The sequence below is a fragment of the Photinus pyralis genome, unplaced genomic scaffold (assembly GCF_008802855.1).
Source record: "Photinus pyralis isolate 1611_PpyrPB1 unplaced genomic scaffold, Ppyr1.3 Ppyr1.4_LG2, whole genome shotgun sequence".
Lineage (NCBI taxonomy): Eukaryota > Metazoa > Arthropoda > Insecta > Coleoptera > Lampyridae > Photinus > Photinus pyralis.
In genome coordinates, this window is record NW_022170403.1 from 48,344,758 (window position 1) to 48,362,169 (window position 17,412).

Sequence of the window (17,412 nt, forward strand, 5' to 3'; positions counted from 1 at the left end):
TTCAACCCCTGATGGAGCGAGTTATCAATTCAAAGTAATGCCGTTCGGGCTCAAGAATGCACCTGCTACGTTCCAGAAGCTAATGACCCAGGACGTTCTCGCCGGGTATTTACGGAAATTCGTCATGGTATACCTGGATGACATAATAATCTACTCAGACTCCTGGGACGAGCACCTCAAACATCTACACCTCGTGCTGGAACGACTGCAACGCCACAAACTCCGCTTGTCCCTCGAAAAGTGTCGCTTCGGGGTGCAAACGATCCAATACCTGGGCCACAACATCACGGCGAACGGGAACCGCCCGTGCCAGGAACACATCGAAGCAATCCGGACCGCAGACCGGCCCACCTCGAGGAAGAAGCTAAGAAGTTTTCTAGGATTGACCAACTGGCTACGAGAGTACGTGCCCCGGTGTGCCGAATTACAAGCACCGTTGGATAACTTACTAACAAAGAACACTCCTTTCCGATGGACAGCGGCAGCCGACGTCGCCTTTAGCCAGTTAAAAGCAGCACTTAGCAAACCACTCCAACTCAGCCGTCCGGACTTCGCCACTCCATTCGTGCTGCAAACCGACGCCAGCGAAAACGGGATTGCGGCCGTACTCTTTCAAGAACCCCACCCCGGAGAGAAAAAAATTATCAGCTACGCCAGTGCCAAACTTAACCACGCGCAGAGGCGCTACCATATCAACGAACAGGAGTGCTTGGCAGTAGTATGGGCCATTAAACGATACCGGCCATATCTGGAAGATAGACGTTTTACGTTGAAGACAGACAGCCGCGCTCTCCTGTGGCTGGATCGCACAAAAGACGAAAAAAGCAAGCTAACTCGTTGGGCATTACGGCTCCAAGAATTTACATTTGATGTGGTCCACTGTCCGGGGAAAGAAAACGAGCTTCCAGACCACCTGTCCCGCCACCCATCAGCAGAAGAAGCCGAAGAAGCCACGGCAGAAGACGTAAACCGCATGCTGCCACCTACGACCACACACGAGTCCAAACAAACCAACAGCACCCCGGTAATCGCGGCAGTGGAAGTGGCCAATTTGGCGGACCATGTGAAGGAGTGCCAAAAGACAAACGAAAACGCCATCGTTCTGGTACGCACCTGGCACAGGATACAGCAGGAAGGACCAGCGACACCAGCACAAGCAAGGTTCAACCGGGATTACACGGTGGACAACGGTTACCTCTACCGCAAAGCACCCCAAGGGAACCTACTCGTAGTCCCCTGCAGCCTTCAACCAGCGGTACTAGAAGCGTACCACAACGCAGCCACAGCTGGACACCCAGGAGCCGAAGAAACGGAACGGGCCATAATGACACATTACCACTGGGCGAAACTGGGAGACACGGTGCGGAATTATGTACGAGCATGTTGGATTTGCGCGGCAGTCAAAAGAGGCCCGGTCCAGGACGCCACCGTACGCCCACGCAAACCCACACGACCCTGGGAAGCGGTTTCCGTAGACTTGATGGGCCCCTACGACGCCACACCTACAGGCTACCGCCAGATAGTCGTGATCACGGACCTCTTCAGCATGTGGGTGGAGGCATTTCCAGTAAAGGAAGCAGTCGCTCCAACAGTGGTCAGAATCCTGGAACACGAGGTATTCGCACGCTATGGTTTCCCGAGAGCGATCATCTCAGACAACGGACCGCAATTCACATCAGTGACATGGGACGCGGCACTTCGGAAGTGGGGAGCAATGCACTGGACGACGCCCATATGGCACCCGCAGGCGAACCCCGTCGAACGCCGGAACCAAGAAATCAAAAAGGGCCTCCGCACTCATCTGGTGGGACAAAGCCCCAGCGCCTGGGCGGCCGTACTACCCATTGTCATGTTCACGTTACGTACGAGGAGAAACGCCGCTACTGGACTCACGCCGAGCCACGCGCTGCTAGGCTACGACCTACCCAGGCCAGGAGAGTGGAAAGCCAGGGATCGACCACCTCCACCGACAGGAGAAGCCCGAGAGGAGGTCGTACAGACGGTGCACAGGAACCAGGCACGATCCCGCAGCCGGTACGCGAACTACGGGCCAGCCCGCACCCAGTACCAAGTAGGCGACGGAGTGATGGAAAGATCCAGGGACCAACACTCCGGGAACTTTCACATGAAGTACACAGGTCCCTACACCATCGAAGCACTGGCGGGCACAAACGCGTACTGGATAAGGCGAGGAAACGAACTGGTAAAGGTGCACGTACACGATCTACGCCCTGCACCCAACCAACCCACCCCGGCACCAGTACCGGAACTTCCGCCAAGAATCATTTCACCGACGCCACCACGGAACCAACGACAACCCCGTCACCGCCGTTTGCTACAGCGCCTGCACCCCGCCGTCGCAACCCCTTTACAGGGGGGGGATACTGTTACGACGACTAGGAGAGGGGTTGCAACTTCCACCCCACCATCCACTAGCGCCCTATTGGCCGCGTCGCCAGACGCCTCTACCGGAAATCGTTTATAAGCAGCGCACCGACAGGGGAACTTCACTTGTGCCTGGGCAAGCCTACCTTACCCTACACAAGCGACTGAGGCTGGTCGCTTGGGCTCAAGTACCGTCTCCGCACGCCATCACTTCCCGGCTTGACCGTAGTCAAGTCCGGCGCCATCCCACGTGCCAGAAGCGATTTTATATATGTACATATAGCCTCTGTATTATTTGTAAATATTGTGTAATATACGTTTTCAACCTCCGTTTGCCACTTACGTTACCCCGCCCGGTAACAGAGCGGAGCGTGGCTTCGCGTTTAGGTACCCCGCTGTGGAAATTTTCAATTTTCTTGCTTTCTTCCTTGGAAATGCTTCGAAAATTTTCGTCCACCACGTGAATGTAGGTCTATGGAGATAATGGCTCGCTTTTGGCTTAATTGCTTCAGAATTCCCCTATCGGACCGATTGGCTTAAAATTGCACGGCGCGCACAAACGCCTAACAAATAGTGCTTTCCTACTATTTACACTCGTGTTTATAGATATTCACGTAGTAAATCTTACCCTATCTTACAACGAGAATGATTTAAATATTTTACTTGGCGCTTTCTCAAACTTTTTGTCATTCAACATTTAGTTGCGGAATTTTGAATTTGGTTACTTCAAATGTTTTAAACTGTCGGTTGTACCGACTACCTCAATCAAATGGGTGTGTATGGACGTTCGCAGGTGAAATAATTGCGGGCGTGGGCATAAAAAAAGACGTGGTTTTTACGACCCCATTATTGTAATAGGAACTTTTTCGTTCTTGCACATCGAATTTTGAATAATTCGGCTATTTTCCGTTAATAAAATGCATTCATAATTAAACGAGTTAACAGGACACAAATGCCTGTTTTACGGTACCTTTTCTTGCACTCGGTAGACTTGATGCACTTGGGTGAGAAATTCTTCCACTACCGACGAAGACTTCCCGAAACCTTTTGCATACTGCGCTACGTAAATACGAATGAAGACCTGTCGCCGCGCTGTGATTGGATAATGCTGCGATATCGAGATTTCGCTTCGGAAAGCTACCAGAAGATAGTTGACCACCTTTTGTCGAAAATGTCGACTGCTTTACGACGAGAAAAGCCCACTACGCATTGAGAATGTTACTGTTATGTAGGTCCCGTTGTATTGAGATAAGGATTAAGGACGTTACACCCATTACGGATAACGCGGCGGCGCATATAAATACGAAGTTCGCGCTTTTTTTAATTCAGAAGCGTAACTTATATTTCAAATTTGATAGAAAAATCTCAAAAACTGCAGGAAAAAACTTAAAAATCTTGAAATTTGAATAAGTACTCTGTAGATCGGCAACGAAGCGTTTGCGGACCTATATGTTTATATTAACTTTTAGTCATAAAATAAGCTAAAGACTTAACCCCTTCCATATTTACATCATCATCATTTACACGTACGATTATAAATTACGCAACGGTAATGTTTAGAAAAATAGATACAATTTTTGTTTTCTTGGAAATGTACGATAATCCATTTTTATGTGGGCTTTTAAAAAGAATAGGTACGTTTAATTCACTTAGAAACGTCGGTTCTTTTCACGATAAGAACTCACAGCCACAAATATCAGAAGGAAAGACAATTCAAAAAAACAACTGTTGTTAAAATTCCACGAGTCGCGCACTGGTAACCACGGTCACACGAACACGCATTTTTAGTTAAATTTTGTTACTATGCCACGGACTCTAACGCAAATTCTTTCGAGTTTTTTTAAAGATCACGCAATACGGTTGATACTACCGTGATCAGAACGCGAGTTAATTAACAGCTTTAATTAAAAAAACCTGCGAAATGGCGAATTGTTAACTTAAACGGCCATCTTTAATTGTAAATTCGTTACTTCATTCCCGCCCTATGGATCAAACAGGCACTGGAGTAATAAATTAACTCCCACTTATTATGTGTTATGCTAGATGTACAGTTTCTACGCTGCTGAAGTGATATCATGCCGAGTTAGCAGTTGTAACTAAACAGCCCTAATTACGATGACTGAATATGATTTAAATTCCCGGCATCTGGTTACCGAGATTTACGAAAATCCATTAGTAGACAATGCTTACAGAAATCAAACGACAAGACGGGCTTGATTTCCACCACGGTTTACGAATACCATTCCACTAAATGAATCCTATAGATTTTCTATGGTATTTATTTATTTATTTTGAATATTGAGCAAAGGTTTTGCGAATTTTTTTTAACATTGCTGGCATATACGGGGTGGTGACTTGACGAACGCACCATAGGAATTTCCGATTATTGGCTCCCCTAATATAATTATTTTAGAAATAAAGTTTATTTAGGTTTTTTGGAGAGAAAAAAATTATGAATCCGTACATACAATTGATTCCAATTTTATAAACTCAGAAACAGCAAAAATTTAAAAATTAAAAACCATAGCACCACTGATTTTCTTAAAACCACAAGTTTTAGTTATCCAATTTCTTAGTTTCAAAGTTCAAAAAATTAAAAACTATAGTATGCATGGATTCGTAATTTTTTTCTTTACAGAAAACCGAAATAGACTTTATCTCTAAAACAATTAGAGAAGCCAATAATCAGAAACGAAAACATACTATCGAAATTCCTATGGTGCGTTCTTTAAGTCACCGCCCGGTATGTATCTCCGGGTCACCTTTTTCTGATTGGAAGCCATTTCTCTAATCTTCTTGATCTGGTTTCGGTGTAGGTATCAATGCCGTACTTTTTTAACCGATTTTCTTACCAAACGATTACCATCCGTAATCCGTAATAAAAAGAGTTTATCCATTTCAACACATTCGTACATCGTCTGTATCTTCTATAGCACTTGCAGCATCTTAAAGAGCTAAATAATTTTCAAAGCAAAACTCTATAATGTAAGAACCATCAGCATCAGTTAGTTTGTTTTATTATGCCATTTAGGTTTTCCTCCATCCAGCACATTTTTGTGTGGCAGATCAGTATTCTATTAGTCCGTTTTGTCATCACCATCAGTAAGATCTTGGCAGGGGCTACCACATTCCCTTCACAAAATAGTACTCAATTTTTAGGGCACTTCTCATAGTTCGAGCTTCTATTGGCGACACGGGAAGGAGTGATCGCTATTCGAACTCTAAGAAACTTTTGCGCGCCTCAAGTCGACTACCCTTCGAAGATGCGCGCCTTGCAAAAGGTAGTTAATTTCGCCCATAGGAAAAAAAAACGAAATTCCGCAGAATTGTGTGCGTTTATAAGATCTTGACGATGACACCAATTTGATAACAATCGGACCAAAAATGTAGAAGAAGATAGGAAAAAACTGTAAAATCACCACGTCAGTGAAACGCGCTGGGGTACGGCGCCCAGATGTCGTCGACCCCACATCATGTAACACCGTCCCTAAAGCACGCATGTACACACCTTGTATTTCTACAAGCGTTCTTCCGCGGACTCGCATTTGCTGCAAGCCAGCCGGCCAAAGAGAGATTAAAAGCTATCTTTTTACATATAAATTTGCAAAAATGCCCAAAAATTATTTAGGGATTTATGATTCATACTGTATGCTTAGGTTACATTTGTATCCAGCTTGGTACTATAAAGGAGAACATAATTCATGAATTTTGAGTGGTTCAAAGTACGTATCTATACCCTACAGCTACACCATTGCCTACAAATAGAAATGTATAGCAATAATTTTTTATTATACCTGAATCACAATCTCCGTTTTAAACACTCAAATGCGAGCGAAAAAGGGCCTTTAAAACACACGTGCTTTAAAGTTGCTAAGTAACGATACTTCAAGTATGACTTTTGAAACTGTCATCTGGATGAAATAAAAAATCCTCTTAGGTCGCTTTCTGTAAATGCAGAACATTTCTTTGGCTTTTGTACCTATCCTTTGGTTGAAGCTTTTACAAACGCGCGTAATTTAGGGTATGCTTCCAAATCTGTTCCACTTTTTAATCGCAGCATTGCTTTAAAGTTTTGAATGAATGCACCAAAATATAGAAGATTTAAATACCTTTGACATTTCCTTCATATATGCCAGCATTATGGATGCATTTAAGACTGTATTCGTAAGTAACTTCCTATTCATCCATGGAAACAACTTTTCATATTCTTTATAATAGGCTTTACTGGAGTTGGATTTTACACCTACCAACGTTTGTTTAGATTTTACAACAATCGATTTAATGGACGGTGTATTATCTTTTTCAACGGAAATCGTTTAATTCACAAAGACGATGATTTTTATAAGCAAACGTCAAGTGACATTTCCATGGCAATCGTGAAATTACGAACACCCAGCCCACTTAATTAGACATGTATTCGAGTATAACGTCAATATGACTTCATTGTATTTCCTATTTTTAAATTATACTGCAGGTATAATAAAAAATACTATAAGATACACGTGTATAATTGGTCTTTAAAGCACTTGCAACGTTAAAGGCACTCCACTTTGCGTCGTGCCCTTAAACTCGTTGCGCGTGCTTTAAAGACTTGATTATACACTTGTATCTTAATATACTAATACGGATGTTCCTAAAAAATGAAGCATACTGCTTCTTTTAATCGAAAATGAGCATGTAGGAAGTACGCAAAGATTAGCAACATAATTACGTTATTCTATTTCCTTGTCAAAACCTGAAAAAATCGAGATTCAAACATGCGCGCTTTTAAGTTTATCAAAAAGTGTACCTACACGCACTGTTTATTTTACAACAAAAACGTTTAAGCATGCGGTAAAAACTTTTTTTTCACTACTAGCGTCTGATGACATGATTATTAACCTTTTTTCCACTTGTAAAGTAGGCTTTCTCGGCATTTGTTCAAAGTGGTTAATAATTTTTTATTATTAACTAGTAGTCAATAATGAGAACTGTCACGCTGTCACTTTTAGAAAACACAACCCGAAATTTCGCTCAATGAACGTTTAGACAAGTTCTCTAAAACGAATAATTGCCACCATTCGCAATTTCCAGAGAAATTACATACCTAAAATTATCACATTTTGAAAAAAATCGAACGAAATTACTCTTTGAAAAATCTCAATGACAGAACAAAATACGGCCTGTTTGACTTGTACTTCCACGTACTTGATTGACATGTTAATTAAGAAACAAAAAATTCTGTCCAACCGTTCACTTTCTTATCAATATAATATGTTAATTTAGAGGACTTCAAGTGCTAGTAGTGAAAAAAATAGTATATATACCACGGTAGAGAAGTCTATTATTGCCTTCGCACCTTACACCCCTCGGCGCAAGCGCCTCGAGATGTAATCTTGGTGCTCAGGCAATAATAGTGGACTTCTCTACCTTGATATATAATGTACTATTATTATGGTTAGCGGTTAGCGGTAAGGGGATACTGCCGAGTTTTTAAAATACTTGTGTCGACGATGTCCCGTGACTCGCTTTCGTTGTACATTGGGCCACCTAATCATAAAATCATTACCATTTCTACTCCTATTTATACTATACTATTTATTACAGAAATGCCTCATTTAAAACAATTTTTTGTTCCAGACGTGGACAACATTAAACAAATGCCCAAAATATGGCAACATCATTGCAAACGCAAGACGGAGATTTGATTGATCTTAACGTAGGATCCCCAGTTTTGCAGGGAGTGTTTTCTGAAGGTGTAACGGAATCTCCTTCCGATAGCTTACTGGACTCCGAGTTACCCGTACTGGAAAAAAAATTAAAGGTGGCAAGTGAGATTGTTCCTCAAGCATCAACATTTTCTTACGTGGACCTTGAGGATATTTTGATAGCCATTGACGAGGACGATGACGTGGGGGAATCATCGGCAACACCCACATTATCTGCAAGTAACAGTAAATTACTATTCGAAATTAAAGAGAGCGATGCCGAGGATTTAGAAAATTTAGAGGTGTTTGACATATTAACGAAATTAGATGAACTGTTAAATGACACTTTGGAAAAATCTGGCATTGGTTGTGACGAATCATTTGATGGGTTGAACGAATTGGAGCTAGAAAGTAAAAGCATAGAAGACTGTTTAGAAGATCTCGATAATTACTTAAAAGAAATAGATGCGAGTAGTTCAGGGAGTCAAGATACTTCAACCGAATCGGATACCCCCGGAAGCTTCGAAGAGAGTCAGACAAGTACGGTACTGAGCTCGTCATCGCCTCTAACCGATGAAGCTGCTGAATTATCGCCCGAATGCGGTCATGTTAATTTAGCTTACGAAGATACGGAGGATTTATTACCACTATTCAGGAGTAATCCATTAAGGGCTACTATTGCAGGCATAAATAGGCCGGCGTTACAACGAAATACAGTAAGGCGCCGGTCACTCGAATCGCCTAGTTATTGCGCATCTGTTCATATTTCCGGAACAGCAGGTGATTTACCAACGGAGGTGCATTCAAATAATGTGCACGAGTGCCGATCATATCCACCTGGAGATTGCTCTACCGGAACTGTTGTGGTCGAGTTTACTCGTAACTCTGACAATCATGAAAGCTCATGGTTGCGTACATCTATGCGCCGCATTCGTCACCTGAGACTTCCTAGTAACGAAACACATGGTGCAACTGAGACCACTGTTTCGGAAGTTAGTGAAATGGTACCTGCACGTGTTGAGGTTTCTCAATCTCACACTTCCGCAACAGAAGCTACGACGACTGTGCGCCCGTTTAGTGCTCCTTCCAGGCTGACAAATGCTGCAACACAGTCCTCGGTACGAACGACACGAGACTCTCGAAGAAATACAGTAAGAGCAGCTGGAGCTCGCAATCTTGGCACGTCACGTTCGAGAAGACAGAGAAGTTTATCTTCCAGTGAATCTAGCTTAACTTCTAGTGTATATACCACCCCCAGCTGCACGCCTGCACCAACACCTACAAGAAGCAACCAGGAAGTTACAGTAACGGCCAATGTCAGACGGTAAGACAAATTTTACTTTTTTAGATACGATTGACGTGTTTATTAACTGTACAAATTAAAGCATAATAATCGAAAGATAACAATGGTGGACTAGCTATTATTTACCGCTTCGTTAAGTTTCGTCAACAGAGATGCTACAAATATGATGAAATCATTACAGTAGTGATTGTATACGTGCCCCAAAATGAAGAGCATTTATAAAGGATCTGTATTGTTAAACGACCTTTATGAATATTTATATGGTTTGGGCGATTAACACTGTTTAAGCTTTGATGCGCATCTTGCACCAAGTGAAGGGTAGCTTTCTAATTCAGTTTCTTTTTAGTGGATATTTGTCTATTATTTTGTCAGTTTTGCATTGAAATTCTGGCAGCAGCGTCGGGTCATATACTTAGTTGTTCGTATTGCATAATCAGGTATTAATTAGTATGATAGCCGCTTATATGGTCTCGTTACTGTAGCAAATGGGGACGAGGATTAGTAGTAAATAAACACCTTTAATTTTGATAATCAGTGGCACCAGTAATACTGGTTTTATAGAAAAACTGCACGCATTTTTGGCATTATGTATGATTTGGACGTTCCACTTTTCCACTGTGGACTGTACAGAATGCTCCAAATTTATGACAATCTCGTTATTTACACACCGACAGATATTCTGTGCCATTTACGGTGTTTCGTGACTTTAATCATAGAGTAACGTTATTTACTCCATGCTTTAATCAAACACCTGCATACAAGTTCAGAGGTTTGAATTGCTCATCGCGCGATAGCGAGTTATCTGAACTTCCATTAACTCTATAAAAAAGAGCGCCTGGAATCCGACCTGTCTCATTACAGACCTCTTTTATTGCGACATTTTGGGAACCGAAGGTCACATTAGGTTTAATGGACGCCCGCACTCTGGCGGGGTTATTCTTGAATTGAATTCTTGAAACGTAGCAAAGTGGTGACATTAAATTTGATATGGTAGGTACTGTCTATGCTCAGTTTCAATATCATGAAATTCGGTTCATAAATGACCGAGATGACAGAAAGGCACTGTGAATGTTGAATCGATTAGGATCAGCTTTTGGCTTATGCCCAGTTTGAATTTCGCGCAATACGGTTCATAACTATCGGAGATGTTAAAAGGGCCTTCCTTTTTTGAGCCTACATTGCCAATTCACGAACTCCGATCTACAAGTTTGTTAAAGAATCCACCTGAAAAATTTCAACATAATTGGTTTTATTACCCGTTATCTTTTAAATCGATGGACATGAAGCCATCGAGCGAGCAAGAGGACGAGAGAGCGAGTGAGCGATTGGACGATTGGGAGAAAGCATATAACCTCAAGAACGATAACTTGCTGACAAATACGCAGATAGTGATCATTGATCATGAACAAAATCGACTGCGTATTGGCTGTTGACTTTCTTTCTTCATATGGTTTTAAACAGTCCAAAATTAATAACGGGACGTTTCAAGTAGAGATGCAACGGAGGTATGATTTTGCCGGAGGCCGGAGTCAGTAGCTTCGGCCGAAAAGCCGGAGCCGAAGTTACTGCCTCCGGCCGGAGGTGACAATCTGTCAGAAAAGTCGTCGTTTCGTTTCGCTTTTATGTACCCGAATCCTCCTAGTAGCGTGTATAGCGAGCAAACTTTCTCCGAAGCGGGAAACATCTATGAAGATTAGCGAAACAGGTTACACCGAGGAATGCTCAGAAATTAATATTCATCCACCACAATTTACCAAAAGTTTGTTATGAATATTAAATAACGAATATGCATATTGTGGTCCCTTTTTCCCTCGCTTTTTCCTAATAAATAAGAAAAAATTGAAATGTTTTTTTTTCTTTTTTTGTTACTGCCATCCTACTGCCATTTCAAGCCGGAGGCAGTAACTCCGGTAATGTAGCCGGAGTCAGTAAGTTAAGCCGAAGTATAGCCGGATCTCCGTTGCATCACTAGTTTCAAGGGATAGTTAGAAAATTCCTTTTCGATATCAAAACTCTCCTTTGACAATTTTAATTTTACTTACCATCGGTTGTCTATCCTACCACATCTAATTATAATGCACTTCCCAAAATTCATAAACCTAGTTATCTCATGAGACCTACGAGTATATGAAGACTATATCGTCGAGACTATCGTATACCCAGCTAGCTTAATTTGATTTTGAAAGATACGCTAAACTTCTAATTCCTCAACTCCACAAAAGACTCCCTGTCCCTTGATATTTAATTCCAATATTTTATTACCTCTACACCCTATATAATTAACATTGTTGATGTATTTGCCCTGCAGAAGTGTACGATAACTTAAAAAGAAGTAAATTTTAAGTATAATTGGTAACATGGCTACTATATCAAAATTCAAATGGAAATTTTATTTGGTCGATAGTTATAACTGATATCTCAAAGGGGACCTTATCAATTTTTTAAGTAATATTTACTCTAATTGCTTGTATTAGGGCCGATTCTACAATGCAGGTATATACAGAGAATAAGCTCTACCTAGAATAAACGTCGATGGTTGCATTGGTTACCATTGCATCAACCACTAGGATACATGTGGCTATGGCAGTACCTAATTGTAGAACCACACATCTTTACAGCACACGGCATACAAGTTTTCCAAATAAGTATTACATGACGAATTTTTCCATTTTGTTGTGTATCAACCATAGGTATGTATATTTTATGTTGTCGCATCTACAGTACATTGATTGCTCTTTTAAAACATAGGGATTGCATTAAAAAACAAAAGTTGCCTCCAATACAGTGCGTATAGGTGCTTGATATTTAAGCTCCTTTTACTGGAAAAAAAGGATTAAAAATTTCCTAATAGTTTTAGCGATTTTTTAAGTTTCTTTCGATCAAATCTGGTGTGATGGAAAAGGAAATTCTAATATGAGGAAAATTGCCACTTTAATGGTGTACGTAACTGTCAATTAATCACTGGCCCAACTTGATTACCTATTAATTATTTATTAGGAAAGACACTAACATTGCACAGAAGCGTAACTGTTTACTGTCGGATTGATACTTATTAAACGATTGGCAATTTGTTAATTATTTACAGAAATACCTGAAATACTAAACAATGCGCCATTAAAAAAGAGAAAAACCGTGACAATGGACCGCTTTATTTCCGCTCTATTTGCACTTGCATTTTAAGGTTATGTAAAATCTGAAAATTCACAGAACATACTTTGTTAGCGCGAAAATCAACTTGCCGTGAGAAACTAAGACTTACCTACCTGTATTGTTTAATCTTCCGTTCCAATGGCAGTCATGTACCTATTGTTGTGCACTAGTCTTGCGTAATGTGACTTCACGTCTAGTATTCTATAACGTTAATGTAAAGTATGTTAATGTAATTACACAATTCAACTCCTGACCTCTTTGCGTAAATGCCACATTTTTATTGCATGGGTTTGCTAATATCCCCTCTAAGGTACTTAGCCATCAGACTACATCTCTACAAGATTTTGCAAATTTGTATTTGATTTTCTAGGGGCCCCCTAAAATTATAGCTAAGGGCGAGTAAAGGAGTACCTACCTACTCCGATTAGTAAGAAAGTAGTAACGTACCTACTATTGCAAAACATGAACGCAATTACGCAAGTATCGCACCAGTTCTACCTAATTAAGATAAGGCAATTAATAGAAATGAAATTACTGAAATCTGTGTAGCAATGTCACATAATCATTGTTCATAAATTGTACCTCATTCGAAGTTTCCTTCTTTCTAAGTATAAACATGTGCCAGTGAACGTCTCAGTAGCCTTTGATGCGTGAGTAATATATTCAATTTCAAAGTTAAAATCTATCAAATTTGAAATTACTGTAGATTGAAATTGACAAGATTAAGGAAGTAATTTATTTTGGGGTTAGTCGATGGAAAAATTAGTCGTAAGAGTACTATTTGATTCATGACAAAATTGGTATCTAATGACCTGAAATTAATTGGTAAACTTCGTTTCTACGAAATTGGGGTCAGAACTTCAAATAGTGGCAATCAGACGCTAGTTTACGATTTACACAAAGCGCATTTCTATATATGAACAAATACTTGTTGAAAAAAATCTCTCCCCATCGAAATTTATAGCAAAATGACTTTTTTGGAAGACCATAATACCACAACACTGTGTTTCTTTTTAAAGTGCAATGTTTTACCGTTTCCATGAAAAATTGGTGTGCTATTTGGACAGAGAATAATTAGTGGGTTATTGTCTACTTCTGAATGAAATTTGCCGCCTACTTATGTGTTTTCCATTCACTTTACCAGAGGAGCTTTATGTCAAAGTTTCAAGAAAATCTTTAACGAGGAAGATAAATACGACGGATGTGTATAAGCTTTATTGACGTTAGTTTGATCACTACTTACAACTTCCTTTTTTGTAGATACCCACTTTTGACACTTTGCGTTCAAGTTTTGACCAACACTGTTGTGTGTCCATTTGCTCATGTGTCATGTGTCTACTGTCAAAACTTCGCGACATTAGAAAGTTAGCCTTGGGACGATAGATGAACTACCCGATAAGTAAACAGTATAAGATTAGAGATTTTATGTTTCAAAGTGGTGTACGTAAGCAGATCAAATTATCGTTTTCCTCATTCGTCCCAACAAAATGGGTGCGTCAGAATTTTGGGAAGAACAGTATCAATGAATGGCTCGCTACATATATTTAAGTAAAAATTACGTCGTCTCCATAAGCAATCTGTTTGACCGGTTACCCAATGAAATTTAGGTTAATGTCAACAATTTTGGGCATCTTCTGGCGAAGAGTAAACTGGATAGGTGCGACTTAGTCTTAGAGAAATTTAAAAAGAGAAAAAAAAACTTACCGAGGGGGAATGGGGTACGCTAAGAGATCCTCGTTCTATTCTTCATAAAGCCTTTGAATATAATTCAAAGATAAAGCTAAGAGCGAGGCTAAGAGAGTAGAGAAATTGAATGGGTTGAACATAAACAATAACTTGAAGTCAAAGAATTACAGAAATCGATTGCAATTTAATTCAAAGAGTACAATAAAAACTTAAACAAAGGGTTTACAAACGTTACACATAGTGGTTGGAAGTATATCTTACTAAAAATGAAAATTTAAATTTAAATATCGAGTAATGCCTGAGGTGCATACAAAATTTTATTTTTCATCGTTCCAAATAATGCATTTGAGCAGCATTTCCAATATACAAATGTAATGATTATTGTTTGCCAACTTTATATATCAAGTAGCATCTTTTTTTATTGTATAATATAACTCCAGTCAATGTATTTGACAGGCCGTTTGAGGGCATAATTAAATGACAATCCATTATGCCCTCTCATTATGCCCTCGGGCGTCATAGACTGTTTTATATATCTCATATGACAGATATAATTGGCATACAATAGGCAAATGAAAAATAAAATAATTAAATATACTTCCGTAGCAATAACGGGGAAGAAAATACAGGGTGATTCCTATAGTACCTGCCACCGTTTGGGAGCGTATAGGGGGTGCCTAGGGGAGTATTTTGATATAGGATACTTGGGGTCGGAAATCTAAAATAAGGGCGCCAGAACCAAATTTATCTTCTGGAATTTCACGCCTGTATGTAGGCAACCCAACCGACCGACGTTTCGCGCGGAGCGATGCAGAGCGAGTTAGCGCGAGGAAGCGACATGGTAGGGAAGGAGGGAAAACGACAGTCAAAAGCAATAACGTTTACAAGTGTTCAACGTGGCCACCGTTGTTCTCAATGAACTTCCTACATCTAGCCAACTATTATTATACTATTGCCATAGTGTTTATTCACTTGATACGCGTCGTTGCAGACGGGATTTCGTGGGTTTAAACAAAATTCTGATCAAGTGTCAGCCACACATCGCCGCCTGAGATCGCTTCGTGTGCACCGCCGGCCGGTTGGGTTGCCTACCTACAGGCGCGAAATTCCAGAAGGTAAATTTGGCTCTGGCACCCTTATTTTAGATTTCCGACCCCAAGTGTCCTATATCAAATTACTCCCCTACGCACCACCTACACGCTCCCAAACGGTGGCAGGTACTATAGGAATCACCCTGTATATTCATTACAAATCGGCTGTATAGAAAGCTTTTATGAACAAACGTTACTCTCACGCAGTACGAAATTACAATATTACCTTTGAACTCAGAAGGGCGCTCTCTGCCAATAATATACAATCAGATAAAACACAACAAGAATACAACAAAAGGGTAGTGACCGCGCGGCATATAAATACGAGAAAAATTAACGTTTGTGACGTCGAGCCGTTGAGTGGCTCAAATACTGAAATTGTAATCAATACTTAATGAAAAGCAATAATTCAATTCACGTTATATAGCAAAAACAAAATTTTGATCGACAACAAACGGATAAAATTACATGTCGAGCTTCGCCACCCTATTTGGGGCGGATTTCGGAATTTTTATCATATTATCAGAAACCTTTTTTTTTTCAATCGCCTCTCTTAAACCGCCTAGATTTTGTACGATTTGCTTGCTTTTTCCGTCGGTCGCTTTCGGCTTTTGCACAGTTGATGCAGGTAGATACATTGACGTCATAGACACCAATGGTTTATCCGCTAACTTTTGTCCGTACATAGGGTTATGCGTCACCAGTTTCGCGCTCATGACGACGCATTGATTCGGTCCATTGACTCTTTTGGTACCGAGTTCACTACTACACCTTGGATTGCTTGATAAGATGATTGTTTGCCGAGTTACAGAGAATGTATGTTATTCACCATCTTCATGTTAAGAGTGCGCATTTTTAGAATTTACAATTATTACTTCTGCAGTATTAATGTCTAATTGAGATCGAGGCGCTGTTACTCTCATCTGGATCTGTTGATAACAGGAGCTAAACCTCCTGCTTGTTCACCGCTTTCGCGCTGTCCTGTTTTAAAGGGGGTGGATATCTAAACTTACCTTGGACGATCTGGCCGTGCCAGTACTCGATGGTCTACGCGAGGGACGTCTAAACGGGGTACTGACCACATCTTCACTGTCCGCCGCAAACGCGTAAACGTTGCTTTCGTTATCGGTGGAGAACGCATTCACTTTCGGAAAGGAAGTTCTCCGTTATTTCGAAAAGATAGTGTTTTTTTCCGCGATCTACTTCGTTTCATTTTAGGGTGCGGAGACAGTTAAGGTCGATTCGCACTTGCGCTGCACACAGCTCGGCGACGCGACGGGATGTTTTAAATAAATGCGTTCTCAACAGTTTATGACGCCACGCATTTGAAAAGATGAAATCTTTATGCAGTGGTGCTTTGCAGCGCGGTGTCGTGTCGTGTCGCCGAGCTGAGTGAGGCGCGGTTCCCACTGGAGCGATACGATAAGCGATGCAACAGGCGATTCGATAAGCAACCCGATCCTGATTCGACACCGATCACTCATAATCGTGCAAACGTAATGGAAGCAACTTATCTGGTACACACTGGAGCGATCGCGATACTACACCGATAATTATCGGAGTCGCGTCGGGACGAGAGACATAGCTGCCGGGTCGCTTTGAGCGCATATCGTTCGACACGTCCGATTAATCATGCCGGGTCAGCAAGAAGACGTGCAATCCTCTATTTCCTTCGTGAAATTGGTGGAGCAGAAAGCGTGTTTATGGAACTATGCATTGAAAAGTTATAGCAGGACTGATTTGACAGGTGTTACGTGGAAACAAATAGCTGAAAAGCTTAAAGCACCTTACGCGAATATGCTTTCCATCGATGGAGCCAATACAATTGGGCAGATTCCATAGTTCGCAGTAGCGCTCTGAGGAACTCATGACGACTGATCAAAACAACTGCTCTTTTGCTTATCCTAGAGGCTACATTATCGCTCCAGTGTGCACTGGAGTGTTGCGAGGATAAATGTTGCATCGGGCGATAAAAGATTGCTCATGTTGCATCGCTTATCGCATCGCTCCAGTGGGAACCGCGCCTGAGACGCAAGTGAGAATCGACCTTAATACTATATTTTTTCCAATAAACTGCACTTGTCTCCAAAGAAGACTAGTACCATATGTC

General features: G+C 41.0%; 1 protein-coding gene across 3 annotated transcripts in view; it reads left to right on the forward strand.

Moving 5' to 3' along the window:
* The window catches only part of LOC116164359, a 34,372-nt gene extending 24,940 nt beyond the window's left edge, over window positions 1-9,432 (forward strand). For all 3 annotated transcript variants that reach the window (XM_031478524.1, XM_031478526.1, XM_031478525.1), the window contains exon 2: window positions 8,005-9,432. In XM_031478524.1, the coding sequence (XP_031334384.1) occupies window positions 8,036-9,400 (1,365 nt within the window). In that variant the 5' untranslated portion in view covers window positions 8,005-8,035 and the 3' untranslated portion in view covers window positions 9,401-9,432. The remainder of the gene's footprint in view (window positions 1-8,004) is intronic.
* The last annotated feature ends 7,980 nt before the right edge of the window (window positions 9,433-17,412 follow it).